The 13,204-nt window shown below is 37.9% G+C and overlaps 1 protein-coding gene across 3 annotated transcripts in view; it reads right to left on the bottom strand.

Moving 5' to 3' along the window:
- The window catches only part of prkcaa (protein kinase C, alpha, a), a 192,285-nt gene that overhangs the window by 85,688 nt on the left and 93,393 nt on the right, over positions 1-13,204 (bottom strand). For all 3 annotated transcript variants that reach the window (XM_088075654.1, XM_088075653.1, XM_042484741.2), the window contains exons 4-5: positions 5,102-5,213; positions 3,696-3,824 (exon numbers count right to left, since the gene is read on the bottom strand). In XM_088075654.1, the coding sequence (XP_087931780.1) occupies positions 3,696-3,824; positions 5,102-5,213 (241 nt within the window). The remainder of the gene's footprint in view (positions 1-3,695; positions 3,825-5,101; positions 5,214-13,204) is intronic.

Genomic DNA, 13,204 nt, shown 5'->3' with positions numbered 1-13,204 from the left:
TGTCTTTTAAAAGCAAGCTTAAGACCAACCTGTTTCCTCAGGCCTATGGTTAGCTAGTGCTTTAATCTCTCTGTCTCTTGTTCTTTCCACCTCTCTCTGTCCCCTATCTCTCTCTCTGCATGTATGTACAGGTACATTATGTTGGTGGGTGGGAGGGGATTGAACAATTTGTATTTCTTTTATTAATATTACTATCTGTTTTTTCTTTTCTCTCCCTCTCAGTATATGCATCTAAATATGCATTCACACCCTATTTCAATCTATTTTTGTGCATAATTGTTGTGTGTGAAGCACGCTGAGCTTACATTGTATGAAATGTGCTTTATAAACAAAGTTGACTTGACTTGGCACCAGTTTACATCCTTGATTGTGAAAACATGGAATATCTTCCATTCTTTTCCTGAGTTATGATACAGAGTCGTGGCCAGAAAAGTGCTTTTGCAGAACATTATGATGTGACAGTGAAGCTGACCTTTTGGATATAAACTACAAATAAAATATTATCTCCTATCAACAATTTGTGTGAAACTTTGCCATAATTAGCAAATGGATTCATGACTTACAGTAAAAAAAACATCTTTTGTGAGGTCACAGTGGCGTGGCTTCTGACCACCAAATTCTAATCATTCTTGAGTCTAAGTGGACATTTGTGCCAAATTTGAGGAAACTCCATCAAGGCCATCTTGAGATACAGTGTTCATGAGAATGAGGCAGATGCAAGGTTGTAATGATCTTGACCTTGTTCTATGATCACCTAAATCTAATAACTTTATCAGTGAGTCCAAGTGGACATTTGTGCCAAATTTAAAAAAATTCCCTCGAGGAATTGATGAGATATTGCGTTCACAAGAATAGGACAGACAGAGGACGGACGGATGGACAGACTACCAAAAAAACATGACATCTCCTGCTATTGCCGATGAAGAGAAATAAAAACCTAAGAGTAATTATTAACCATTGCTATACCATTGTACATATTTAGTTTCACCCTGTCCTTGATTATGCACAGAGAAATGTATAACATGCATGAACATTTGTGCATCATCATTGCTTCATTACAGTATAAACTAGTGCAACCAGACACTGTTCATAACAGAAACCCTGGAACCCTTCACTGCATACTCAAAACTGACAAGTCTTCGCTCACAGCAACATCAACCAGACACTGTTCATTTTTGTGCTACTTTTAGCCAGGGACGTCACAATAGATACATTTGACAGATTATGCATAAAATCATCTCAGCTTAACCACAGCAGCCGGTCAGCCATTATTTGCTCTGAGAGGATTATTCAACACTGTCTGCAAAGTCAACAACTATGGACTGTAAAATAATTTGTGATTTATAAACTAAAACACACAAGCCTACATCTTGCTGCATACATTGTTTGTATTTGGAAAATGGCCAAGAAACACAAAAGATAAATAAACATTGAACTGACATGAATAAATAAGAAAATTAATGAACAGCAAGGTGTAGAAGGAGCAGATAGTGGTAAGAGTTAATTTTGTGAATATCTTAATTGGCCAAAAAGCTTGGGGCTTTATATTCAATTAACTAAGCAGACGTTTCTCCTGCTATAACTTCTTGTTCTGTGTCATAATTGTGACATTATCAAAAATATTAATATATAGGTTAAAAATGACATGCATCTTGTGATGATAGCCTCACTCCTTTTGGTTGCTCAGACAGTATAAACAAAAGGCTGTGAGAAGACTTCTAAAGCATGTGCAAAGTCTCATCCTCTTCAGTCACCATTGATTACATTACATGAAGTAAATGCTATTAATAGTCTCTCATTAAATCCTTTTTTTCTGAGCTCGGAAGGCACAGACCAGGTGTGTCTTTGAAACCGGAGGCATTAGTAATTAAAATGGTTGGCATAGCCAGTGATAGCATCCTTATTCTAATGAATAATTGGAAGGCAGCTGATGGTAAACATGACCCCGCTCACGAGCAGAGCGCTCAGATCCTGTCTTTGTGTAATTCTGATGAGACATAAATTAATATATCAAGCGTTTCAATGCGTTTCACAGAGACAACTCAGTTACATCAGGAACTCCAGCCAACACAGAAGCAAGTCGTGACTGTTTAAAAAGGGTAACAACACGAGGCCCACGCAGCAGACCACACACACCACTGCAGGACTACATATTTGGACTGGGATTGCCTTCCAAGTGTGTCGTAACAGTGAATTGCTTCTTATTGGAGAATGTTTAGCAGGAGCGGCTCTATCGATCTGTGCACCAAAAGGGAATAGTCTTTGCAGCATACTAATAGCTGATAGTCACAAGGCCAGCCATGCAGTTAGCAGTCAGATTCACTGCATTTCAGGCTGCCTAGACAGAATACCTTTCACCAAAAGAGAACTAGCTCACTACCTCACCACATGGCGTACTTCACACTGCATGTATTTGACAAATTAATGGATTTATTTGGCAATTTAACTGATTATATCTGTTTATGATAGGGTTAAAGGGTAAATACTCCCAGAACAAATAATCTTTGAATTTTCACTTTAATACAGTAATTTCCTTTTAATTCCCTGAAAATTAATTTTAATTTCCAGAGAAAGTTTCCACCTGCCCTTCCTTGGAATTTTTGCAATCCTGATGGCATCACAAGCAGAGTTAAAGGAACAGTGTGCAAGATTTAAGGTGTGTAACATTAAAAGTGCAATGAGCTGAAACTTTTCCTGGTTTCAATTCCTTAAGTGTTCATTGTGCAGGTTTTTTTTTTTTTCCCAGAGGCTAAATTATCCAAAGAGGTCTCTTCCTCTCTGAAATGAACAGACAAGGTTAAACCAGTATAAACACTGAACAAAGCAGTTTTCTTGTCACAAATCTGTGTTTCTCCATTGCTGTTTGGCATTTTGGAGACCGGCCGCTAGTCCAACACCTGCCAATATGCGCTCACCTTTTTTTTCTTTTTTGTCATAACTTAAGATCTGGACGTTTAAGGAGGTTTTTTGACGAAAGCCGAATCATCTACAGAAGTTCCTTCCTCTTCAAAACAAACAGATTAGGTGATTTAAACTGGTAAAAAAATTAATAAAACAGTTTCAATTTTTAAAATGTGTTTATTTGATACTCTCAATACAGAGAGGCTGCTAACTACAGTGGCTGATGCAAAAATGCTAAAAAAAACAAATGCTGCTGTTTAGAGCCAGTGTTTAGTTTGTCTTGTCTGGGCTAATGAAGAATCATGTAGGTGCAACATGCCAATCTTTGTAGACAATGATAAGCTCTCTATGTAGATATAGACAGTTCATTCTCAGCTAACAAAAACACTACAATTCTAATGTGATTACACATTACACTAAAGAATACACTCATTACATTATGCTGTTTTCCTTCCACTACATCCCCCTAAATCCTACACAGCGCACCTTTAAGGCAGAGTTAATGGAGAGCAAGGTTCAGTTGAGGTGTAATGGCAGCAGGGGACAAAGAGTCAATGTCTGTGTGAAATTAGACAGTGGGGGTTTATCCATAAAAAAAGGGCAAAGCGCTAAAATTGATCCAGGTTTTTACAGCCAAAATTGGACAATAGCGTCTGTCACCACCTATATTCCCAACCCCAGCTTTGACACATACACACACAGACACACACACATACACACATCTTCATCAAGCATCTGGCATAAGACCTTTCAATCCAGTGTGTGCTAACCAAGAGGGGCAGAGAGAGACCTACCTGTGACCTGCAGCTTATCCGCAGAGACCTCACACTTGAGGAAAACACGCCCCCTCCTTTCAGTGTGATCGGTCCCACACAGGCTGGGCACGTTCATAACACACTGCTTATGGACATTCATATCGCAGGCTGGAGGGACAAAGAGAGAATGTAAAAGACATTAGAGAATAGATAAAGATAATCTTTACACACTTGATCCAAATCAAAGCAAACTGAACGGCTCCAAGCTTTCTCATAAGTGACTGAAGCACTGATGCTGTTGTAATTGAGCATGCTGATGACTGCAACTAATTTATCTGTTGAATACATAAGACATTCATGCATATGTATAGTTTTAACATGTAATCTTTTATTTAAAACAGTGATCTATAAAGCTATGGGATGTTAACAAAGTCTCTGTGTTGAAGAAAACATCACATTGTAGAAGCAAATGCCTGCAGCACTTTATGGCTTAATGTTGAAATACAGTAAGCTGCTTTTTCTTTGAGATTTGCTTGATCTATATAAGGACATATTTCAATTTTCGTTCCATGTATCATACATATTTGGCACAATATTAAAGGCTGTTTTTTCGGGGAAGCTGTGTGAGAGAGGAGATAACAAGGTTACGACCCAGATTTAGCCCCCATGATGTCATGCATACATGGCGTGTGTGTCAGCCAGCTGAACCACCGTGTCATAGATTGGGAACAGTTCCCAGTGGTTACATCATCATGCCACCAAGTCAGTAGGTAAGAAATAATAAATAATGCCTTTGCTGCTTTCTTATCTTCTATAACTATTGTAAAGGCTCACCAGTGCTTAAAAATACGACAGTGTGATCTTATTGTCGTGTTACTGGAGATGCAATTGATCTGCCAAAATAAATTGCCGCTCCGCGTCTCTATTTATGTACACCCTGGAGCGATCATTAGGCGTAACTGGTGGTCTGTAGCAGGTGGAGGATAATGTATTTAGGAGCTCATTAAGGCATTCAGACTAATCCACTAACACAAGATTAAAGGGAAGAAGCGAGAGGGAGGGAGGGATATTAATAAAGACTCTGCAAATCTTTTGATAGCAGGCCTATTCAGGGTGCAGGGAACATAGCTGTGGACCGAAAATAGACAACGTGTGATTTTAATAAGTGAAAGTGAAGGAGGAAGGGAAACACAAAGGCCTATGAGATTCAGTGAGGAGGAACAATGGGCTTCTTTTCAGGAGACTGATGCTGATGAAGTGGCTCTGTAAGACAATATCATGTGTGCGGAGCCACTTATAGCAAACCATTATTTTCTCATGCATGCCTCATTGACCTGCAGTGTAGGATTAAGCTCCTCCTTCAGTGATTGAGCATCAACTTTAACACCTAAACCACTTAATACACAGTGTTGAAAATGATGATGATGATAAAATGAAATACTCACAGTCGCACTTCATCCCCTGGTGGATCATTCCATACAGCAGAGAGCCACAGTGGTCACAGAAAGTGGGGCTCCCATAGGTGTGGATCTTGAACTTGTGCTTCGTTCTGGGATCCTGGAAAAAATTCAAAGACAAAAAGAGCCATAAAATTAAAGTCTGACACGATGACGTACTCTATACCTTTAAGGTATTGACCAAAATAACCTGGTGCCGAGTACCATAGTATCGAAACTTCTCCAGTCAAACAATACCTACAGTTGATCCTTTTTGTACCCAGATCTGGAGAGAGCTTCAAGAAGAACTTACAAGAAAACATGTATTCGCAACATTTTGGTACAAGACCTTCATCAGGCAAACAGCTTGACACAAAGGGCTGGACATGCTTAAAAGGACATGGCTACACACCTGCAGTAAATGAACAAACAGACAACAAACACTGGCCTCCTTAATAATTTAATTTTTTTGTAGAATCTTGTGTTGGATAAATGAGAAAGAATTTCTTGCTTGTATTTATCAGCATCCTGGACGCAGATGCCACCACCTTTGTCAGCTGGTTTGATTACAAAGTCTTTATCATTCATAAGTTCATTTAAGGCAGCACTCTCACTCTTGGTTGAATTAGGGGGCTGGGGCATGGTTTGGCAATCATTTGCATAATGTCCTGCTCAACAAGTAGTTTGTGGACAGAAGGTGCTTTTGGCTCTGAAGACAGGAGCATCAGTGGTCGTTGCGGTGTTTGAAGAAAAAAAAAGACATAATTTAATTTGTCTAAAACACTTGAACTTTTAAGCCAAAAGCATTAACTTCCCTGTTAGGCACAAAGGACAGTCCTTTAGACAGTAGCGATATCTGGTCATTAGATAGTTCCTTGGAAGAAATGTTTATTACTCTGTCCCTGAGTTGCTGCACGTCCAAAGCCGGTGCCAGCTGCTTGGATGCGCGCTAGCCCCGTCTGCATTTCTTCTTCCTTTCTGCTTGTGTTTCTTGCGGTTGTATAAAAAAGGAGTTTGACTCGGTGGGATGCCAGAGTTGCTGCAAAGGTGAAGTCACTTTCCATGGAGGAGTCGTTGAAGTTGGCATGCTCCCTGCAGTGATCAGGTCTCTGTTTGTGTGTAATCTTGTGACTTGGCGCGTCTGTGCGCACGGCTGTGGTTGAAGTCTGGGACGGTGTTGTTTCTTCTTTAAATTCCCAGTGGTCGATTTCATTTCTTTGATAGTCTTCAGTGTCATGCTTGTACTTTTAAGTTTAATGCTAAGTAGTTTCTCTTTGTATTTGCTGACAGTTTCTTTCATGGATCTCTCAACCGAACTGAGAGTGGATCCAAACGTATCTTATCTTTCCTCTTGTTTTTTAATCTCTGCTTTAACTGTGTCTGCTTCTGTGGACACTTGATCAATGATAAGTAACTTTAGGTCAAGAGGGAATTTAATTTTAAATTTCTCCCCTCCCCTCTCTTAATGAAATTCTCATTAGATTTCCCATTTATAGGGTTTTTTTTTTGGATATGTAAGCCTCTGGCGATTTTCTTGTTGCGCCAATATTTGCAAAATGTTGAGCCATGCATTTTCAGGCGTTTTTTAGGTATAGTTTCACCGGCTGAACCTTTTAATCATCAGAGGTCGCTGCACCTTCCATTTGAACAGCAGGGAATAAAATGCTTTCAGCGTCCTCGCTGGAGAATTCAAATGTCTCTGCACAGTTATGTGTAAGTGAGCTCTTGGAAAGAACTCATGAAAAATCAGAGAATTTTTTTTATATAACTGAAAGCAAAAAAGTGCAGGAGGTCAAAGGCAGGTCTGCCGTGAGTCAAACTAAAAAAATAGGTCAAACTACAGATACAGATAGGTATCTGTATCACTTTAAGGGTACTGGTATTATAATTTTTTTAAACAATACCTAGCCGTAATTACCAACTGTCTGTTATTTAAAGCTATAGCAGCAGATGCTCTTATGTAACTTCAACACTGGATAGTAGGAAGTAAAACAATACTGATTCAAAACAATCTATTGATTCAAAGTCAGAAAGCCAACTGCAATAACAGTTTAAATGATTAAAATTGCCTGAAGGTGATTCACTGCTGAAACACTGATTGTCTCTGGTATACTGATGACAACACTATGAAATATGGTTTTAAAAATTGGTTTGGTTTTGGTCTGGCTAGATGTCAACAATATCTGCAGAAAAGATAAATGTAGGCAGATATGAAAATAAATGTTTGTCTTTGTTTAAGCAAGTGCTTTTTTGTCATTGATCTGTTGCTTTGTTAATTTCAGCTATTATATGCACTCTACATTAAGAGAGCTGCCATACTGTTTGGAAAAAAAAACAAGGACTTGAACCAAATGGCAGGTAGAGAGCAAAAAAGAAATGTTAAGCAGATTAAAATTGGTAAACTGGACATTAAATGTTCTTAACAGATTGCAAAAAATATCATCATTTTCTTTTTTGGCTTCAATTTCAAATATATTTACCCTGGAAAAAAATTGCGTCATCCTTTATTCTTTGATAGTCGCACGTTATTAAAGGAAAAATGGAAGTCACAATCAACCTGCTACAGCACACCACTGTGAGTCATGAAAACGAAAGTCACTCAGCACACAATTCATTGCTGATTGCCAACTGACCGCAATCACCACTTTTACTCTTTTCTTATACAACTTGAAGTGGCAGCCAATCAGTCTGGAACAGCCATTTATTAAACCTTTTTTTTTGGGTTGTCTTTTATTCTTCACTGCTCACATCAGTGAGTGAGAATGGAGTTGTTTGTACTCAGTGGGCTTTAGCATTAAATTCAAGGGCACCAATGGGAAAATGGGCAGTTTAGTTAACTATTGTAGTTACATTATTCATAATTTTTAAAGCCATACTTGTGTTGTTGCACAGCAGGCTTAAGTATTATTGCACACTTGAAGACCTGCCCTAGTAAAAGCTGTTGCAAAGAAAAACACACAATTAAATATACTTTGTTATACTGATCCTTAATGATTATCACTCTATCATAAACTGCAATGCATCAGAATGTGTGCAAAAAATAAAGAGATACCGCTTGTCTCATGTATTGTTTTCCTTTTGGCCATTCAGTAAATGGTTTGTGCACACGTGTAAATAGTCAACAAAGCCATTGGTGCTTTTCATTCATCATCTGGCTCCTGTTTCTTACAGTTCATTGCTCCAGGCTACACAAATACTATAAAAGACAGTGTGAAAAACATTAGGGTTTAATTCAGGGTGCACTGCGCATGACTGTGTGTAACTGGGTAGTAAAAGAGCTTTTTTGTTGTAAGAGGCTGAATCATATGAAGATAATACATTTTTTGTTGGCTTCTGCTGTGTTAGACTATTTTTCTAAATTCAGGAAAAAGTCAAGCCCTCCAAAGGGCTGGGTACCGTTCACATTTGAACTGATATCAATACTGGTTCTGATACCTGGAATTTGGTGTGCAACATGCCTATTTTTTGTTTGTTTGTTTTTGGTATTGTTCTTACTTTTTATCAAAAAAATATCTCAATGGTTATATTTTGAATTTTCCAACACAATTTTGCGTCAACAACAGTATGTCCAAAAGCCAGGGAAAGATGAATGATGCAGGTTATACAATGTATTAATTAAAATAAACACTGTCATTAGTCCCATATGAAGAAGCCACATCAGGAACCTTTCACCAAATATAGCAGCAATATATATCATTACCAGGAGATCATAACACAGAGGAGTTATCAGTCAATTGTGCTTAGTTACTCTACTAGAGGCTCTTTTTGTTTTATGGTCTGAATATGTAAGGTAAAGAAATTCTGCTTGATAATTTTGACATTTAGCTCAAAGCACAAACTGTGGGAGCGTAATGGGAGAAAAAAAGCCAGTACACAAGAGTAAAAAAAGCCTTTAGGAAGCTGAATAAGTATGTCATAATGTCAGAAACAGGTATGCATTCTACAGCATGTCGGCTGTGGGAAGTCTTCAACTCGGGAGTGAGTAATCTGTTAGGAATCACCTCCTGTAATCCTTCACTAGTTAAAGATGCCTTCCAAAAATGTGAGACCACATGTCGGCATGGATGGTTAATATTTTATTGCTTTTCCCTCCATGTTGTTTAAATGGACATGTAAAACAGGCTGGGACCTCTTCTTGCAGATTCACACTGGGATCCAAGTCATATTCAAACGACTGTACGTGAATGCATCATCCCTTAACCATTTAATATTGATCCTATCAAACAATGATAACTTACATAATTAAAGGCTCCAGGATACACTGCAGTTAATAAAGTACCCCAAGTGTTTGAGCTAAGAGTCTTAATTTAGATTTGGGTTAATAGTGCCTGATGATACATTTCATTTAAAAAAAAAAAAAAAAACAATCTATGACATTAAAACAGGAGAATGCAATAAATGCACTATGTCAGATATGTATAGATAAGACAAATCTATTACAGTATATATTCTTATTACAACATTACCAGAATTAATACAATTCCAAAACTCACTAATATACACAGTAGACTGACACTGTTATGTGGACAGGACTTGCATTGCAAGACGGCACTAATAAAGCAACCCATCTCTTGTGTTTGGTTTGCATGTGTTATTCCTGAAAACGGGCTCAGGAATTTGCATGGTGTGCTTCCTTCCCCACATCCAAGTAAATGCCAAACTAATTTTTTTATCAGGCGCTCATCCCCACTGGCTGGGTCGGCATTCATTATTTATGTGGATAATTTGGATACTCAAATAAGGGAAGAAAGAGTAAAATGTCCATACAGTCAAAGCAGGTAGACAAGGCAGAGTTATGACAGGAAGTGCTTCTATGTTTGAGATAAATTATCTCTGTTAAAACCAAGTAGCAACCTCCAGACCTGAAAAATGATGCCAAAACTGAAGTGCAAAAACATGCAGTTCCATTTTATTCATTCATTTTATACATTTTTATGAAACTGACCCACATAAATGTGCATAATTAAGGGTGTTTAAGTACATTTTATTTTAACGGTTTTAAACCTGTTTATCATTAGCATCATCACAGTTAACCATACACTGTAATGGACCATGCTAAACAAGTTTGCAGTCAGTGTTGTGATTAACTACACCCTCTCATCAAAATATGGTCACTTCTGGCTCCAAAGATCCAAGATGGTGACCGCCAAAATGCCAGACTCTAGGCTTCAAAATGGGAGTCCACAAATCAATGGGTGAAAACACGGTGGCTATGTCTAAAAAATGTTATACAGACTGAGCACATCAAGAGATGTTTCAGTGGATTGAACAAAACTAACAGTGCGACTTTGACTGAAGATAATAACCTCGGCAGTCCTTGTAAACAGCAAACAATTCAATTTGGCACCAAAATCAAACATTCATATACTGAGTCCATTTCATTTGGCTCCCTGGCTATCTCTGCAGAGCATTTACAATTCAATAACATGTGACATTAAACCAAACAAATGGCAATGGGTTCAAACTTCCTAAAGTAAATATCTGTGAGTGTTAAGTAAAGCCAAGTGTTTTTTGATGTGATCAGATGAAAAAGCTGAACCAGTTATTTTATGCTTTTGTACACTGAGGGGCAAATGCAAACATACAGTATGATGCACCTGTATGAATGAAGTATAGCCCACGCGGTAAATGCTACTGATATTATAGGTTCCACTTAGAGGTAAGTGGTATAGTACAGATTGATGACAGTGCCACTGCAGCACTTATACATTGTAGAGCGTAGGGTCTCTGCCCATGCATACATTCATTCATCTCGCGCACTCAGCCTGCAGCTTACGAAGCACTCTTCTCTGAAAACTGGAGGACCGCCACTTTTCCAAGTGCCCGTTCAAAGTGCTTTCCTGCTCATTCTCAAATTGTGCTGTACTGTAAATCTCTTTTGGAGTAGGAATCTGTTTAAGTGGATTTACATTGAGAACATTATCCACGGTTGTTTTTTTTCCCCCCCATTGCATTTATTTAAAAGAACACCTGATCTTGTATTCTCTAGAAACAGTTTCAACCTCCCAGGAAAGAGCGCAACATTTTTTTTCCTAAACACATATGAGAAAAGACAGAAAATAGCTCGATCTGAGAGAAAGAAATCATCAGCAAGGGGAGCAGGATAGCATATATCTCAGCGAGAGCTGACAGTATCACACGGGGAGGCGCCACACTGATCAATGTTGCTGTTTGCCATTTCAGTCAGTTTGACACGGGTCTCTGGACTAATGCAACAGAGCCTCATTCAGGCTCCTCAGATCTTGTCTTCAATCTGCCGTTTCCCTGCCTGTCAGTCTGCAGAGGCTTTGCACCTTTATAGCACAAAGAGAAACACTTCCTTTGTCTGTCTTTCAGCCGTGCACACATGTACCTGATAGATACAGAGAGTCCAGATCTGAAACAAATCTGATTACATTTCTGCTGCCATAGACACACTTTAATACTTACTTTTATTACCCTATTTCACATTCTTATTAACATAAAAGATACATGTTAATGGGACAGGATGTACTTCGTAGCTTTTTTTTTTAACTGACACCAAGGAATTCAAACACCTTCTTAGACACAGCTTGCAGTATCTAAAACTGAATAACAGGAAGTGACTTGAAATGCAAAACAATCACAGCCAAGACAAATTAATCACTGAATCATCACAATGAAACAACAACAACCCAAACCATCTGGATAAATGATGGTCATTTAGTGATAAAGGACAATAAAAACCAATGTCTTGCCATGCCAACAAATACTGCACTTTTTTAAAGGAGCAACCCTTTATTTTAAGTCCCGCTATTCAGTATTTACAAGTAATATATAGACATTTACTAATAGTTTGGAACAAGAGCTGTGCAGTATATCAATATCATGATATGTGACTTAACATCTTAGATTTTGGATATTGTATATTGTAAGTGTTGGGTTTTAAAGGCTCCATTACAGAAAAATGATTTTCTTAACTTACTGTTCTAGCTGATCTATTACTTGTCTGTACCCACTGACTCAAAAATATTGTGATATTTGTTTTTTTTTTCCCCATATGTCTCAGCCCTAATTTGAATGCACTATAAAGCAGATGGAAGGATATAGGGGTGCTTTAATGTATTTGCCATTAACAATAAGTTCTCCTGTGGATACCAATAAATGAATGCTAGTGTATCCACAGACGTAATGTATGACAATATAGTAACACATTGTTGTTATTAGGGCTGCAACTAATGATTATTTTCATTCCTGGTAATTTCCCAAATTAGTTTTTTGGTCTATTAAATGTTAGAAAATGCTGAAAAAATTCCATCAGTGTTTCCCAAAGCCCATGATGACATCATCAAATGTCTTGTTTTGTCAATAATCCAAAGATATTCAGTTTACTGTCATGCTAGAGCAGAGAATCTAGAAAATATGCACATTTAGAATTTTTATTTAATAATTTTTGTTTAATTATTGAAAAGCACCCAATTTATTGATTAGTCATTTAAGCTCTAGTTGTAAAACTACAAAATATGTCTTCATAGGAAAAGTCTTATTTGCCGGTTAATACTGGTAATTAAGTACTTAAAATGTCCTTCTAGCGGCACATAATTACAATACAGTATTTTAAGGAACATTACATTACATTATTAATGTTTGTATACTGCTTATAAATGCTAGCTTAAAGTGTTACCTACAAACCATTATTAAACCTAATTATTTCACACACTCTGTACATTTTCTGCTCTCCTTCTCTGAATGACACCTTGATTTCTAAGAATCTCACAGCAAGTTGTTCAGCATGTCTCTGACTGCCAAGCGAAGGTCTTCTGACGTGAGCAGCAAGAAGCTGATGGTCAGCTTATCTGAGATGCCCATCATCGTGAGTGACTTTAAACTCCTCCATCACACATGACAGCAAACACACAGTAACACCTCACAGCTCAGGCAATCGGCAGAAAAATGATCCATGCCGAAAGCAGTCAGGTATGGAGATTCATTACTGTCTTGCATTAATTACATTGGGGTGTAAAACAAAACAGTATGCAGAACATAGCTTTGACATGAGGACTGAAAACCTCCCCTGCCTGTCGCAGCTTGGTAACTCCTATGTGGAGTAAATGTCCAAAATTTACTTTCAAAAGTGTCAGCTACAATGACCAA

This window comes from Plectropomus leopardus, chromosome 3, assembly GCF_026936395.1.
Source record: "Plectropomus leopardus strain MGB_pleo_1.0 chromosome 3, ASM2693639v1, whole genome shotgun sequence".
NCBI classification, from domain to species: Eukaryota; Metazoa; Chordata; class Actinopteri; order Perciformes; family Serranidae; genus Plectropomus; species Plectropomus leopardus.
Note: the sequence above shows the minus strand (reverse complement) of the source record. Positions and strands in the feature narration are given on the sequence as shown.